An 18,053-nucleotide genomic window follows, 5' to 3' on the forward strand; every position below is an offset into this window, starting at 1 on the left:
AACCGATCCTTATCTTCACCTAGGATGCTTTAAATGTATCAAAAATCATAGCTAAAACATATGAAATGTTGCATTTTATTATTATTGTTTAATATTTGTATTTGTATTTTTTTTATTTATAATATAATTAAATTTCTACCCATGATGGCAAGCCCCATTTCTCCAGTCACCTAAGAAAAATGTGTCATATAATCTTTTAGAAATGTGTTAAACATTTCTTTTAGTTAGAACAGTTAAAATGGTTGTGCTATTCACTGAAGTGCGAAAATCGCAATATATTGTCTTTTTCCAGCGAAGGTATTAAGTACTCTTGCATTTATTTATTTTTATTTATTTATTTTTATGTTACTTTACAATTGCAAGCCAAAATTCAGTTTTAAAAACAACCAAAAAGAACGACTCGGTTACGTGAAACGTAACCCTGGTTCTCTGAGGGGGAACGAGATGCTGCATAATCGCATTGGGACATGTCCTGATTGTCACATTGTCTAAAGCCCTTGTACGGTCAAATTTATTGGCTGGTGGCACTTAAGCGACACCCCTTGGTAGCTACGTCACGGGCTCCATAAAAGTGCTCACTTTGGCGCCATCAAGTCAGATTGTATGCAGGAAGGCACGAGCCTATGCAGCTGTTAGAGTGTATGGCCAGCTTACGCAGCATCTCATTCCCACTCAGGGAACCAGGGTTATGTTTCAAATAACTGAGACATTCCCTTTCGTAGAAACTCAAGCTGAGTAATAATTGCTTTGGGAATGATATACATTCACACCATGCAAACAGTAGCTGCCAAATGTCTACGCCTGTGTGGCAAGCATATAGCGGCACACAAGCAGTGGTGGACGAAGTACACATACCATGTACTTGAGTTAAAGTAAAGATACTCAAGGTAAAATATTACTCAAGTAAAAGTAGAAGTGCTGCCTTTAAACATTCACTTGAGTAAAAGTACAAAAGTATTTGCCTTCAAATGTACTTAAGTATCCAAGTACTATGATTTTTTATGGCCATAATGTCCTATTATAATTTGTCACAAGACTCTTGATTAACTCTAAATCTATAAGTCTACATGAAGACTAATGTCACTCTTGGCACACCAATCTATTAATAAAATGACATTAATTAGTTAGGTGTATATATATATATATATATATATATATATATATATATATATATATATATATATTTGAATTGAATACATTTTTTGTGTGTTTAATTTTGGAGGGAAGGGACTGTTCCCATAAGGTATAATACATTTACAGTATTTACTGTATATATTTTTCTCGAGTGTCTATGGTCATAATTATTAACATCTTAATGTTATGATACATTCACATAAACCTGCACAACGCCATTAAATAAATATATATATATATATATATATATATATATATTCTATTCTATGTTATGGGAGCAGCCAATTTCCCTCCAAAATTAAACACAAAAACGTATTAATGCAGTGTTTCTGCTACTCCCCAGAAAAAAAATGCTATTATATGCAAGTCATTTTAGTGTCAACATAATAAGCAGTGTACATTATGCGTCAATAGTTACCGATAATTGCTGCAATAATAGCTGCTGCTCTCTGCCCCGCTTAAAATCATTGGCAACGCAATTTGTTTGGAACTATTGAGAGCTACACGAATCATGTGACCGCGCGGCGGCGAGATCACTGTCGCAACTGTCTATGTTCGCAACTCTCATATTTAACGGCTCTGGGGCGCGTTTCCGGTACAACGACGTAACTTACTGCTCCACTACCGTAGTACGATGCACTGTTGAAGAAATCAACTTGCTAGTCACGACTGTTTCCCGAAACCGCAAATTGGTTGTTCAACCACGTTGGTTAATGATGTCACACATGTGGTGGAGTAAAAACTACTTTTAATGAATCTGTTTGCGATCTAATTAATGCTAGATGTTTTGCTATAAATTACGGACATGTCATCTGAGGACTATCTCATATTTTTCTAAGTTATTTGCTTTATTTCCAGATTCAATCATAGGCTCGTTCTTACGCACTAGAGCACGTTCACACATGCGCACTCTTCAAAAACGGTGCTTTAAATCTGTTGACAAACTAAAAGACATAAAGGACATTTGTATGTCTTCTAAATAAAGATACTGATTGTACTTAATGTCATCTTGCTTATTTGGCTCAAGATAATAATTTATTAAGCCTACATGTTATAATAACAAGGAACTCTGCTTCTAACCACAGGTCGAGAGCTGTCGTTCCAACCACACAACTCTGCGATGCTGTTTGCGAATGTTCGTTGGAACGATGGTTTCGGGAAACACCGACTCGTTGAACTATGATGATAACGACGGAACTTGCGACCATAGTTGGCTAACGATGCTTTTGGTAAACGCACCCCTGGTTCGCGCTTAGTAGATGCCACCAAGGCAAGTTCAAAACAAAGCATGCGCTGTACTGTGATTGGTGGCTCGTTTGACCAGTTACGTTTTTATCCACTCATAAATAAAAAGGAACGACTGATTTTGAAAATGTAGTAGAGTAAAAAGTAAGATATTTGACTTTGAAATGTAGTGGAGTTAAAGTAAAAGTCTCCCCAAATTTAAATACTTCTGTAAAGTACAGATACGCAAAAAAGCTACTTAAGTACAGTAACGAATTACATTTACTTCGTTACTGTCCACCACTGCACACAAGCGAGCTAATGCATCTGAATAAAACAATTATACATTTTGATAAAAAATAAAAAAAATATATGAGTTTACTCCTGTTCTAACAAAGTGAACCTCGGAAGCAGGAGTCAACCCCTTATCCAGATTATAAAATCGAACAAATGTATGCAGAGAGGACAACCCTGCCACCTTACATATGTCCTCCAAGGATCCACATTTAGCCAAAGCCCATGAGAATGCAATGCTCCTCGTAGAATGGGCTCGAATACCCGAAGGCAAAGGTAAACCGCATGCTTCATAAGCGCTTGAAGTAAGCCAATAAAACAACCTTTGCTTGGACACCGGAACACCCCGGTTTGGTGTTGCGGACACCAAAGCACACAAACAAATTTTCTGACTTAGGCCAAACTGGGCAAAGCATATGCAATATTTCATGCTTCTCTGACTCAACTGGGGGAGGATAGAAAGCCTTAAAATTAATAGTCTGTGAGCAAAATTATGTAGAAACAACCCTGGGCAAATAGCCCAAATGAGGTTTTAACACCAGTCTTAAACACCCTAGTGCAAAATACATACATAAGGGATTGATCGACAGGGCATGAAAATCACCAACCCTTTTAAAAAATGCTAATTCTACTAGATGGCCATTTTAAAGTCAGAAACTTATAGTGACTTTTGCCAAGGGCTCAAACAGAGCACAATCAGCTTTTGTGCCAAGCTGTGAAGTCGCTGTGAACGTGTGCCCCCTTGTCTATGTATGCAAATGTTGTCTTATTTTAGTATCTGACTAGGATATTGTGGTCTTGAAGGAACAATGTCAGTAACTCCTGAAATTGTATGTGCATGTTGCATAGTGTCGCGGGACAAACCCCATTCACTATTCTGCCTTTGCACACTGCGCCCCAACCTGTGAGTGATGCATCTGTCATCACCACTTTGCCCAGAGAGACAGCTCCCAAAGGGATTCCCCTGTGAAGGAAAAAGTCCCAATGGAATGACTGATGACGTCGAGGCCATCAGACCCAATAGGCGTTGTAGACACAGTCTGAATAAGACTTTTTTCCCTTTCTGAAAAAGGGACAAACAGCTGCGAATCGATCCGATGCATTCCTCTGACAGAAACGTTCGATACAGATCGGAGACCCAGTTATATTATTTCCTGCATGGGCACCAGAAAGCTCTTTGTCTCGTTTGGAGCACAGCGAAGTAGATCATCTATGTAAGCAGACACTCTGAGACTGTTAATATCAGCGGTTTTAGCGCTACTTCCACACACTTGCTGAACACTCTCAGTGCTTATGACAGTCCGAAAGGTACCGTCAAAAATTCATAGGCTACTCCCTGATAAGCAAACCTTTGGAATTGTCTGTGTAACGGTTAAACACCAATATGAAAATATGCATCTTTCAGATTGACTGATGTAAGCCAGTCTCTGGGATGAACAAATCGAGAGAGCATTTTTAGCATGAGCATTTTGAAGTTGTAAATTCTGAGGTGTTTGTTGAGGTTCTGCAAATCCACACACCTGGATAGATCTTCTGATAAATGGAAGCCAACAATCTCTCCATCTGTCCCAGCAATGAAGGGGGAGCGGACTGAAAAGCTGACCGACATTCGGGGTGGAGGTGATTCACCACTGATGCCTCGACCGGAGGTCTCTCTCTGCACGCTAGCCCACCTGCTGTGAAGGCCAATCGATGGAGAGTTTGGCTGCCCCCCATCAACAAATTTCAACTAGGTCCAGCTCTCCCTGGACAGGAGGGGGTGCATCCATTGCGCTGCCCGGAAAAGAATGAGCGGGAGAATGGCATTATCCTCATCCTCCTCACCTTCGTCCTCCAAAAGGTTATCATCACTGAAATCCTCTTCCTCTTCTTCCATGTCCCCTGCCAAAGGGGCAGATTCAAAGAGAGGAGGCAGATCGGTGGAAACTTTAAACAGTTGCGCTATTCCTGCAGCTGGGTTGGGGGATCCCTACTATTCGACCCACCCCCTCCTTTCCAAAACTTGGAATACGAACCGGGAAAAGTGTGGGCAACTCTGGGGATTTGCAACTGCAGCCTGTGTATGTCTGACCACGAGGCAATACAGAGTGTGTGGGAATCCTTGGGTGAGATCATAGGTCCACACGCTCATGGAAGGTACCACTAGATGTCACTGGTGATTCAGTGCTGTAAAGTTTGCTCACCAACTGAACTGACAAGGGGTCAAGGTATAAGGAAAGAAAGGAATGTTTCACAAAATGCAAAATGTGTGACTACACAGATAAAGATCATTTAAAATCATGCACTGATGTGTAGATATGTTCAAAACATGGATTATGTTAGAAAAATGCCATATTGAAATGTCACAATGTGGGTGATTTACTATGATGATGGTCTGCACTTCTCCTCTCCTTCAATTTCTTATCATTAGATTATCAAATCTATACCTAAATCTTGAACCCTAAATATATTACACATAAAGCAAAAGGTAGAGCTGAATATAAATAGCACCTCTGATCAGACCTAAAACATGATTCCTCTGAAGTGAAAATATCAAAGACAGTGGCTTTCGCAGGTCATTGCAAAAGGGATGGAGAGTTTTTGAAATCTGCCTCTGAATCTGCCTGGCTACAATGGCTGTAAGAATGAAAAAAGAAAAAAAAAAATCTGATTTAAAATGAGCTAATGGACAATTATCAAGATACGTTTAGAATATCGTCAACAGCCTGAAAAATAGTGAGATATAATTTTTGTGCCCTATCGCCCCAGGCCCCCCCCGTTGGAAAGTTGCTTGGGGCCTCGGAAATCATAACTCTGCCCCTGACAGTATTATCCTACCTCCTTAAGAGTACAAGTTTTATTTTGTTTTTTTCAGTTCCTCTTCGACCAATAATGAAAAATGGTCTGTTGGGCAGCACCACTCTTCATCTTGTCCTCACTGTGCAGTGAAACAGCAGTAATGATGTGTGTTTGTACAACTTGTATGTACAACTGAGGGGGGCTTCGGTTCTTTGCCTGATTGTAACAGGCTCACGTCACACCGTTGCTAGCCTTACCGGTATCTCATACTCAATTTATTTCAAGGGGGCTTTTCATCCCCTTCAAAGCATTGTATTCTACACCAATGCTCAAAGGCACAATTGGCATTTAAATCAAGATCCCTAGTCTAGTGTACACTTACTGCAGGCTGATATAAGGGCTGGAATTGACCAAATTGAAGCACCCCAAAAATATATGAATGTGATACTTGGTAAAGTAAAACACAAAGAGTGCATTTAATGCAAATAACCTAGTAATGGATTAAATCAGTTTCAAATAATACATGCGTGCTCATACATACAATTACACTTGCAAACTAAGACTCGCTCATAATCCTTTTAGGGGAAGATTAATTTGCAATTATTGTGTATACATGCTTGCATCATTAATAGTGTTAAACTTACTTTTTGCATTAAAAAGCAGATTGATTCATTAAGTGTCTGCCTTGAGCAATGATGCTGAGCAGGTGATATATATGTAATTCAGTCGCACTGTGTCTGTGCCTCTCAGGTAAGCCTCTCATTCAAAATTTATCAGAGCAATATTTTCTAAAAAATAAAAGTGAGGAAATTTTGATTGTGGAATCACTCACTTGATGGATATTATAATCCACCTGTAACCTTAATTTAATATATTGCTAAGCTGTAAAAACATTAGTTATGCTCAAGCAATGCTCAATTAACGGCATTATGTGTGATCATGTTTCACTGGGAAAATATCAGAAGACAAGGAATGAATACAGGATATATTTGTTTGCAAAATATATATATATGTTTGCAATATATATATATATATATATATATATATATATATATATATATATACAGTTGTGGCCAAAAATATTGGCACCCTTGTTAAATATGAGCAAAGAAGGCTGTGAAGAAAAAACTGCATTGTTTATACTTTTGATCTTTCATTCCTTTAATTGAAGAAAAACAATTGAAAAAGGGGAAATATCTCATTTTTAAATAAATATTTTTCTCCAAAACACATTTGCCACAAATTACTGGCAGCCCTAGAAATTAATATGAGTAAAATATATCTGAAGTATATTCCCATTCGTATTTAAACATTTGTTTTAATGCAACTGGGTGCCAAGGATCATGAAATTGTTCAGCCATGACTTCCTGTTTCAAAGGGGTATAAATATGAGGTAACACACAGGCCAAATTCCCTTAATTATCAATCACAGTGGGTTAGACCAAAGAATAGTTCTGATGCGAGGCAACATGTTGTTGAGCTTCACAAAATAGGAAGTGGCTAAAAGAAAATTGCCAAAGCAATTGGCTTGGAAAAGGACATGTGTCTACAATATTCCAATGCTCAGTGAGGAGAATGGTTCAAGTGGCCAAAAATTCTCCAAGGGTCACAGTTGGAGAATTGCAGAAATGTGTTGGGTCTTGGGGTCAGAAAGTCTCATAAAAATATCAGAAATCACCTACATCACCACAAGTTGTTTGGGAGGGTTTCAAGAAAAAAAGCCTCTTCTCTCATCCAACAACAAACTCAAGCGTCTACAGTTTGTCAGACACTACTGAAACTTCAAATGTGGTTCTATGGTCAGATGAAACAAAAAAAGCTTTTTGGCAGCGAAAGAGATGGGTTTGGCGCACACAGAAATGATGAAGTACCCAATGCTCACGGTTAAATGTGGTGCTGGATCTTTAATGTTTTGGGGCTGTTTTTATATTTATTTTTTGCAAACTACTAAGGGTGATGATATTTAGTATAAGAGCACTGGGACGGTTAATATTATTTTGCTTGTCCTTGTTCACTGCATTCCACACAGGCTGTTAGTCTACTCCAATATACAGAAATGTGAATCATGCTTGTGAATTCAAACCACACATCTTAAATTTAGCCTATATTGTTAATACAAGTCATTGAGGATGTTTCTCATCCTACTTCCAAAGATTATCCATCCCTTTTGCAATGACCTACGAAATCCACCATCTTTGATATTTCTTACTTCAGAGGAATTTTTTGGTCTGATCACAGGTACTATTTATATTCAGCTCTAACTTTTGCTTTACGTGTAATATATTTATAGTTCAGCATTTAGATTTCAAATAGATTTGATAATCTAATGATAAGAAAGTGAAAGAGAGAATTGCAGACCATCATCATAGTAAATCACCCACATTGTGACATTTCAATATGGCATTTTCTAACATAATCCATGTTTTGAACATATCTACACATCAGTGCATGATTTTAAACGATCTTTATCTGTGTAGTCACACATTTTGCATTTTGTGAAACATCCCTTTCTTTCCTTATAATGTGACCCCTTGTCAGTTCAGTTGCTGAGCAAAATTGACAGCACTGAATCACCAGTGACATCTAGTGGTACCAACAAAAAAGAAATATAATCCAACAGCCAATTACACAATTCATTTTTTAGTCTTACTTATATCCACAATGCAATGGTGTTTTGAGTAAAACATGTACACAGTTCTCAATAAACCCATGAGATTTGTTTTGCTTTTGTGTTGTTACTTACAACTTTTATTTGAAACATTTGCATAAAAAATTACTTGACAAAGAAAGTACCAAAACTAATTGCATTGTGATTAGAAACAGTGTCAAGAAATCTTAATTCATATGAACATATATCAATAAAGACAATAACAGGCCAACTCACAAAATCCTTTTTTGGGACAAAACAAGTAATTTAGGAGACATGTTTCTTTCAGTCATTGGTGTAAAAAATCCAATATATGAACCAACAGAAATTAAAATACCATTCAGCATCACATTAGTCTTTCATTGTTGCATGTTTGAATTAACTGTGCAAATCCTCAATTTTCGAGTGCATCTTTTTCATTCATGGTATGCCATCAATGTAAATTAAGCAGAAATCCTTCACATTAGGGAAATTCAAAAATGTGCAAAATAATAAACACTCATTCAGGCTGGTACAATCTGACAAAATGTATTATAACCAAGGCATTTAATAAATAGAAAACCTTCACATAAAGTATCATTGGTGAGATGCATTTAATAGCACTTAAATAATTAAAGGAAATTATGTTTATTAAGCCGTTATCAGTTATGCTTCTCATATTTGGACTCAAGCAGCTCGACTGCTTATTTCAAACAGGGTAGTGCCATGTTCAACCAGAGCAAACCTCAACAGACTCTGCTGTTTTAGGGACTACTCTGTCATCTTTTACCCGAATGTTTCATACCCATATTACTTTTTTCTACAGAAGATAAAAAAAAGAGATGTTAGGCAGAACTCAAGTCACCATTCACTTTAATGTATATATATAAAAAAAAGCTGTGTTCAATATATATCATCGTGTTCCAAATAAGAAAGAAAAATGTATATGTTTATGAATCTTCATTTTTTGGCGAACTATTCCATTAATAATCACAAAGAGATTATTCCTATTTAGCTTAACACATTTTTTGTTTCACAAAAATGCAGCTGAATAGCTCTTAGAATAATTTTCTGTGTAATCTCAAGGTGAAATGCTTTTCAGGAATATCCTATCCTGGAGAGTATCTTTCTTTCTCTATGCAATATCGGACTCAACGTGCAATAGAAGTACAAAAGATTCATTTGAAAACTTGCTCCTCCTCCATCTCTCATTTGCATCTCTATGTGATCTCACATCACAAAGCCTCTCAGTCCTGAGCTACAGTATTTTGGCACATTTTAAAATAAAATGTGAAAGATTTTCAAAATGTATGAAATCAAATACAAGAATGACACATGCTGGCAGAATCTGGACTAGAACTGCCTAATGTGGCATTACAGGACAAAACTTGACTTAATGGCACATAGTTCAATGCTGTACATGGTTAAGATGTTGTATATTTCCATGAGTAAAGTGAATGTTTTAAAGTTCAATTTAGAGAGATTTGCAAATTTGGTGACAAAGTATACAATGAATATTTTCTTGAACTATAATCTCTTTATCTATAGTCATACCAACTGGTGCTAAACTCTTTAAAGGCACAGTTTGTAACCAATTATCATCTTTTTCTTTAGGTGTAATTCAGCAACATTTGAGTCCATCTTAATTTTTTTTTTTAATAGTTTAATACCTGTACTGTTTTATATTATTTATCTCGGTTCATCATATTTATAATAAGTGCTCTTTTTCTAATCATAAACAGTTGAAGTCAGAAGTTTATATACACCTTAGTCAGTTTTTTCACAATTCCTGACATTTAATTGTAAAAAATATTCCTGTCTTAGGTCAGTTAGGATCAATACTTTATTTTAAGAATGTGAAATGTCAGGGCTTTGGTAGCTCAGTGAGTAAAGACGCTGACTACCACCCCTGGAGTCGCAAGTTTGAATCCAGGGCGTGCTGAGTGACTCCAGCCTGGTCTCCTAAGCAACCAAATTTGTCCGGCTGTTAGGGAGGGTAGAGTCACAAGGGGTTCTCGCTCTCAGTGGGGCACGTGGTGAGTTAAGCGTGGATGCCATGGAGAATAGCATGAAGCCTCCACACACGCTATATCTCCATGGTAACGCACTCAAGTCATATGATAGGATTGACGTCTCAGATGTGGAGGCAACTGAGATTTGTCCTCCGCCACCCAGATTGAGGCGAGTCACTACGCCACCACGAGGACCTAGAATGCATTGGGAATTGGGCATTCCAATTTGGGGAGAAAAAAAAAGAATGTATAATATCAGAATAATAATAGAGAGAATTATTTATTTCAACTTTTATTTCTTTCATCACATTCCCAGTGGGTCAGAGGTTTACATACACTTTGTTAGTATTTGGTGGCATTGCCTTTAAATTGTTTAAATTGGGTCAAATGTTTTGGGTAGCCTTCCACAAGCTTCTCACAATAATTTGCTGGAATTTTGGCCCATTCCTCCAGACAGAACTGGTGTAACCGAGTCAGGTTTGTCAGCCTCCTTGCTCGCACATGCTTTTTCAGTTCTGCCCACAATTTCTTTTAACGGCTTGAGGTCAGGGCTTTGGGATGGCCACACCAGTACCTTGACTTTGTTGTCCTTAAGCCATTTTGCCAAACTTTGGAGGTATGCTTGGGATCATTGTCCATTTTGAAGAACCATTTGGGATGAGCTATAACTTCCTGGCTGATGTCTTGAGATGTTGCTTCAATATATCCACATCATTTTCCTTCCTCATGATGCCATCTATTTTGTGAAGTAGACTTGCAAGCCTCACCCTTTTTCCTCCAAACATAACGATGGTCATTATGTCCAAACAGTAACATTTTTGTTTCCTCAGACCAGAAGAAATTTCTCCAAAAAGAAAGATCTTTGTCCCCATGTGCACTTGCAAACTGTAGTCCTTTCTGGATATGCCGCTATAGGGCTTGTTTTACTGTGGATATAGATACTTGCCTACCTGTTTCCTCCAGCATCTTCACAAAGTGTGGGATTCATTTGCTCTTTTCGCACCAAACTACATTCATCTCTAGGAGACAGAATGCATCTCCTTCCTGATGGCATGGTGTTTATACTTGCATACTATTGTTTGTACAGCTGAACGTGGTACCTTCAGGCATTTGGAAATTGCTCCCATGGATGACTTGTGGAGGTCTACACATTATTTGAGGTCTTGGCTGACTTATTTAGATTTTCCCATGATGTCAAGCAAAGAGGCACTGAGTTTGAATATAGGCCTTAAAATACATCCACAGGTACACCTCCAATTGAAACCAATTAGCATATCAGAAGCTAATTGGCTAATTGACATAATTTTCTGGAATTTTCCAAATTGATTAAAAGCAGTTAACTTAGTGTATGTAAATGTCTGACCCACTGGAATTGTGATATAGTCAATAAAAAGTCAAACAATTGTCTGTAAGCAATTGTTGGAAAAATTACATGTGTCAGGCACAAAGTAGATATCCTAAATGACTTGCCAAAACTATAGTTTGCTAATATTAAATCTGTGGAGTGGATAAAAAAATGGGTTTTAATTACTTTAATGACAAAGTGCATGTAAACTTCTGAATTCAACTATATGGCTTTTGCCTTAGAAAATTGCATTTTTAAAAAAAATTTTTTTTTTATTATATCTAAACAACATGATCTCATTATAAACCCATTGTATTTTCTCAAATTAATATTGTTTTTTTTTGGTAGGCTATGCATTTTTAACTCATATGATGTGGTGAAAATGTGAAATGTTTTATTGTTAGATCTTGTATTTAAAACAATCTAGAATTGAAACACCTTTCACAAATAACCCCTGCAGCACTTTTGGTCCCATTGCGACATTTCAACTCTGACCTTTGGTCACTCATTGTGACAGAGAGGCTATAAAAGATGCTATGTCTCTTGTTTTTAATAAAAGACACTTAGGCTGGTGAGGAGATGAACGTATATGAGAATTACAGGCACATAACTGCATGAAGGGTCTGAACAGTGTAGAGCTGGAAAGAAATTGGCACAGTGAACCATAATGGTTTGATCTTATTCACACACACAAATGTATACTCTCACATTTTCAGTTTAGGTGTCAGTGTATTAGCAGTCTGGGGCCATAACTTGGCATGTGGGTTGGAGATGATTTCAGGGGGAAGGTCTTTGATTGGCAGGTCATGTCCTCACACATCTGTGCTCTCACAGCTGCTCTGAGGAGACTCAGGTGGTGGCTGGTAAAGTACGCTGGCCAGCAAGAAGAATAGAGTGCCTAAAACCTGAGTGAGAGAGAGGAATTAGATTAAACACAATTCAAGAGAACTGATGAAGTATGTCACTAACACAACAGGTTTTTTGTGCTGACCCAGGTTTGAAGTCTGTTTGAATGGGGGGGGTTTCCTGTTTTGGTGGTACGATGATGCAAAAGCATTTCCGAACAAAATGATGCATATAAGGTACTCACACAGACAAAAATATTGAACATTGTGAAACGGTTTTATTAAAGCTAATGAGAAAGAGTAATTTTTGCAACCTTGTAGATGATGCCTGCAATGAGTGAGTACTGGCTCATAGCCGAGTTATGGTACAGGTAACAGGAGCCATATTCCCCACACTGCTCCTCCCACAGCAGACAAGAGATGTCAATCACTGAACCAAACGCTATGGGTCCAGGGATCCCCCCTAGTGTTCTTACTACAATCCACTGGATTCCAAGTCCAAATGATCTTTGACTGTCAGGAACACACCTGTAGGGGAAGACAAAGAACTTGACATTGATATTTAATGACAAATTAAAAATAATAAAAATCATAGAATAATAATTATAGAAATTTACACAAATCATCCTGTTCAAAAATTTACATCCAGTTACATTATATGCTGTTATAGCCCATCCGCCACAAGGTTCGACGTGTTGTGCATTCTGAGATGTTATGCTGTTCAATACAATTGTGGTAATTGAAGTTAACGTAGCCTTTCTGTTAGCTCGAACCAGTCTGGCCATTCTCCGTTGACCTCTCTCATCAACAAGACGTTTCTGTCTGAAGAACTGTTGACCACTGAATGTTTTTAGTTTTTAACACCATTCAAAGTAAACTTTAGAGACTGTTCTGCCCTATCCAGCCCATCTGGCATGCAAAATTATGCCACGGTTGAAATTACTGAGATCACATTTATTTTCTCCATTCTGATTGTTGATATGAACATTAACGGGTTCTGACCCGTATCTGCATGATGTTATGCATTGCACTGCTTCCACACGATTGGCTGATTAGATAATCACATGAATGTGAGGTGTACAGGTGTTCCTTATTAAGTGCTTAGGGAGTGTATATATTGGTTGTATATAATATATACCTGAGCGTGGCAGTGAGTGCAGGGATGCTGCAAAGGAACGTGAAGAAGATGACAACAAAAAAGAAGGTGAGGAAGGTTGGCATGTGATTGCAGGATGACACACACTTCCCTTCTTCAGCAAAACCCTCCTCTCCCCATGACACATTCCCTACTATACAGCTACAACCAGTGAACACCTGTGAATGCATAAATACACATGGACAAAATTCAATTAAGAATAAGACTAATTTGATCTTCGGTGAATTTAATACAATTAATGTCTCCATGTTTTCATTTAATCATCGGAGTCTGCATTTACACTGTCAACCAATAAATCCCCCCACAGACATCTTGCGCAGATCCGATCTTGTAGCATGCATAAATTCTGAATTCTTAGCATCTGATTTGGGCCACTTTCAAATATGGTTAAAATCCGATACGTATGTGATATCTGGCCAGCTGACTTAAATCCAAACACTCGTATCCTTATCTGACATATGCGCTCCATCAAAATGAGTCATAAGTCGCAATGGGCCATTTTGGGCTTCCTATTATTTTTAATAAAACAAAGTGTCACCTTTAAAATCATACCAATGTTATAATTAAGTTTAAACTATACAGTAAATGTTTTTAAATGTGGTGTGTCTACTGTCAATTTAAATGGGAACGCTGAATATAGTAGAAGTATTTTTACTTGTGGATGTGCAACCTCCATCATTAGCTCAGAAGAATCTTCCAGTTCTATCAAATGATTGTATCTCAGAAACGGTTTGGGATAGAAACATGTAAATTACAACCAGTGTTGGATGTAATACAATTACAACTTAAAAAATTACTGTCATCTACTTATTTTTAGCCAAAATAGTGTACTGCATTACATTTTAAATTATTGTAGATTACAGTTACTTTCAATTAATTTAATTACTTTTAAGTACATTATATGGTTATGTATATTTCTAATATATTATTTATGTGGAACAAATTTGTTAAGCAGAAAAGTGTTTAAGAAAATGAGTTAAAAGTAATTAGTAATGTGATTACATTTACAATAAAGTAATAAGTTATCTAATTACAATTTAAGACAAACAATTAGTAATTGGTAGTGGATTACCATTTTAAGTGACTTGCACAACACTGATTATTTCGTTAAAATGCTCCTTTTCACTTTAGTACGTAGATCTCAAAACGATGTAGCAGGTGACATATTCTTTTAGTTTTCATCATTGTTGCATGTAAATAATGGAGTACACGTTTAAGTAAACGATAAGAGCGAAAGCAACATTTCTATGCATTTATTTTGTTGTTTATATTAATAATACTGAAATCCCTTGCATCTGCATGTCAAATGACCCATTATTGTTATTTTTTATTATTGTACCTATTCTTTCTTGTAGTCTCCCAGCCTGTTATGATCAAATCTAGTAAAAGCCAATGTATAACAACAAGGGAATCCATTACTTGCACACTTTGAGACAGATAGAGCTCAACTGGGAGTGTGGTAAATATCAATTTGGGCAGCACAGCACTGAATTTTTTTGGTATTCATGTAAGCAAAGTCGGTTTGTATAAAGTGAATGTAAACAGATGAGACAAAAACACATACGTCCACGTCAGATAATCAAAACCATTAGGACTTGCAGTGTAAATGCAGCCCAAGTAAATACAGTTACATATTTTAGGAGTGAAGAGTGATCATGTTGGTAAATGAGTTTAAGTGAGACAGTGTACCTGTCTACCCCTGGGGCTGTATGTGTGGTTAATGGACCTGCAGCCGGCATGGCAGGGAGAGAAATACATCACTCCATCTGTACCACACACAGGGTTAAACAAATCCTTAACACAGTGACATCCAACGTTACAGCCCACGGTCAGGCTGCCCGGCTCTGACAGGCTGAGATAAAGAGAGAGATAAAAAGAGAAGAATGTTTATTTTAAATTTCTTTATGCCTCAATAATCAATAATACATCGTCACTCAGTTCCCTTGTTCCTACTCTAGAATTAAAGGAATATTCCGTGTTCAATACAGGTTAAGCTTAATCGACAGGATTTGTGGCATAATGTTGATTGCCACAAAAAAATTATTTCGATTTGTCCCTCCTTTTCTTTGAAATAAGTAAAAATCTGTTACAATGAGGCACTTACAATGGAAGGGTTTACAGTTTTTGGAGGGTTTAAAAAAGGCAGAAATGTAGAGCTTATAATTTTATAAAAGCACTTACATTAATTAATGTTTGCTTTTTTTTAAAGGAGAAGCAATTAAACATTTATATTTGTGGTAATCAATATTATGCCACAAATGCTGTTGATTGAGCTTAACTTGTACTGAACACGAAACATTCATTTAATTTAAATCATTTCCTGTGTTATTCAGTACTAAACTACTATATAGACTACTAAACTGTATACTGTATTTTACCATTGTTCCTGGCAACCTATCTCTTAAATCACTCTGTGGTCTCTTTCTTCTCATATTATTTCAAGTCAAATCAATATTTGATATCCATTTATTTACTTTGGTAAGTAGATGTGTAAAATAATGCACAGTCAACCAGACATTATTGCTAAATAAATGTCTTCAGTGTGATACAAAACTTGATCACCCAGCCAGGGTTTACTTATCAGATAATGACCCCCTAGCTGTAGATAATCCCTAAATATCCACATCCATCCAGCCTCTTTATCTGTAGTGATAATATCTGCTCTGGGTGATAAATAGAAGCTATAAATGATAAGCTAGCTTTCGTGCATTTTTGCAGTTGATTGTATCGTTTTGCGGCCCTGTGAAATGATCAGTACCTGCTGTTGTGACTCTGGCTGTCTATCTGCAGGTAGGGGGAGCTGTAGTGGTTTTGAGGTAAACTGCTGTAGTAGGGAGCAGTCACTCCTGCCATGGGCACATTAGGACAGTGTAGCAGAAAGATGAAGATGGCCATCAGACTGACCAGCGCACACAGCATGCAGAAACGGATGATCCCACGACAGCGGAGGTTTAGCTTCTTTACAATGTAGCCACCCAGGAAGGTGCCACCACCGCCCGCTGGCACCACCATATACCCTAGAATGGAGTTAAAAAGGGGGGTTCTCAATATATTTGTTTAGTTTGACCTGTGAGCAACGACCATATACTTTTCAAACAATTAGTATTTTAATGTTTACTAATTGGGCCCCATTCACTTCCATTGTAAGTGCCACACTGGAACCCAGATTTTAGCTTTATTTAACCCTCTGGTGTTGACAGATGCGCCGGCACGTCCTGCTGGATTTTTTTCGTCATTACAGCGGAAACAACATAAAATTCTCTGGCATTTTGGGGCATACAGATAAGTGCAAGACATCATTAGAGACTATAAAGGGTCTACTTTTATTTGTGTACACTCACAATAACAACAAAATCTTGTGCTTTTGTAAAATAAAGAAAATAAAAAGGGTGAGCTTTCAGCAGTCTCTGGGTTTGCGATAATATATCAAACAAGTCACAAAAATGAACTGAAACTACGCGAATACTTATCACACAAACATGAAACATGTGTCTAAAGAAAGCTTAAAATGTCTACTTTTAAATAAAACAATTCAAATTTAAAACAAATATTCTCCTGCAATATAATCTGTATGAAACAAAGCGATTTACAGTTTTCCTGGCTCAGCTAATTATCTCTAATGTGATCACACTCAACAGCACAGCACGCCATTCATACGCTAATGTGCTAAGACAATCAATGCAAATGGGAAATGCCCCTGACTGTGCCTTAAAAACAACAAATTCATTCACTTATCTGCACGTTTGAAAGACCTCAAGATACACATGCGAGGAAACTCCTGTATAGTGACGAAGAGTTAAAATTTTCCTCAGAAGAAGAGCGGGACTCCGATGAACGTTTGTATTTTGAAGAGTGACTTGATCCAGCCGAGGATACAATTTCAGATGAGTAAGTCATTTAGTTTTCATTAGTTGACATGCTATTTTATATATGTACATATTTTACTAGTGGGACTGTTTCAAGACTTGCCAGCCAGGATTTCAGAGTATTGACATTTGAAATATGTCCTAATAAGCAAGTTTTAGTAACATTTAAATGCTGTTTTGGCTAAAGCAGGTATTTATATTGTATGCTGTATGATATAAATATGATATGTATTATGATTTATAAATAATATGAATGTTTATATTATATTTTGACAAGTGATTATGCTGCCTCATTATCATCAACAAAGCTTGTGCTTGCAAATATGTGTTCAGTTGTTAATGAGTAAAATGCCCTTTATATATGCCCATATTAGAAAATCACCATCTTGTAATGATTTCTGAAGGATCATGTGACACTGAAGACTGCTGTAAGGATGCTGAAAATTCAGCTTTGATCACAAATTGCATTTTACAATATATTCAAATAGAAAACTGTTCTTTTAAATTGTAAAAAGAGTTCACAATATCAATGTTTTTATTGTATTTTGGATCAAATATATGCAGTCTTGGTGAGCAGAAGAGACTGGTAGTGTAGGTCTAAAATTAAGTAAAGTTTTATGTAAAGAAAATGTATAGTCAGATTAATTCTTTTAAATTAAAACTTGATTTTGATCATTAAGTCTCCTCACATTCATTCTCTTTGTCACATTCCTCATTGATAGGCCCAGGGGAGGGGTCTTTTGTCTCCTCAGGTGTGAATTACAATCCATATT

At 37.0% G+C, this 18,053-nt stretch overlaps 1 protein-coding gene across 1 annotated transcript in view; it reads right to left on the minus strand.

Moving 5' to 3' along the window:
• Positions 1-8,170: 8,170 nt before the first annotated feature.
• LOC127619120 (solute carrier organic anion transporter family member 4A1-like) overlaps positions 8,171-18,053 on the minus strand; it is a 43,061-nt gene continuing 33,178 nt past the window's right edge. Inside the window, exons 7-11 of the mRNA XM_052091884.1 lie at positions 16,216-16,431; positions 15,104-15,258; positions 13,397-13,572; positions 12,573-12,786; positions 8,171-12,318 (exon numbers count right to left, since the gene is read on the minus strand). Coding sequence (XP_051947844.1) covers positions 12,226-12,318; positions 12,573-12,786; positions 13,397-13,572; positions 15,104-15,258; positions 16,216-16,431 — 854 coding nt within the window. The 3' untranslated portion in view covers positions 8,171-12,225. The remainder of the gene's footprint in view (positions 12,319-12,572; positions 12,787-13,396; positions 13,573-15,103; positions 15,259-16,215; positions 16,432-18,053) is intronic.

This window comes from Xyrauchen texanus, chromosome 25 (genome assembly GCF_025860055.1).
Source record: "Xyrauchen texanus isolate HMW12.3.18 chromosome 25, RBS_HiC_50CHRs, whole genome shotgun sequence".
NCBI classification, from domain to species: domain Eukaryota; kingdom Metazoa; phylum Chordata; class Actinopteri; order Cypriniformes; family Catostomidae; genus Xyrauchen; species Xyrauchen texanus.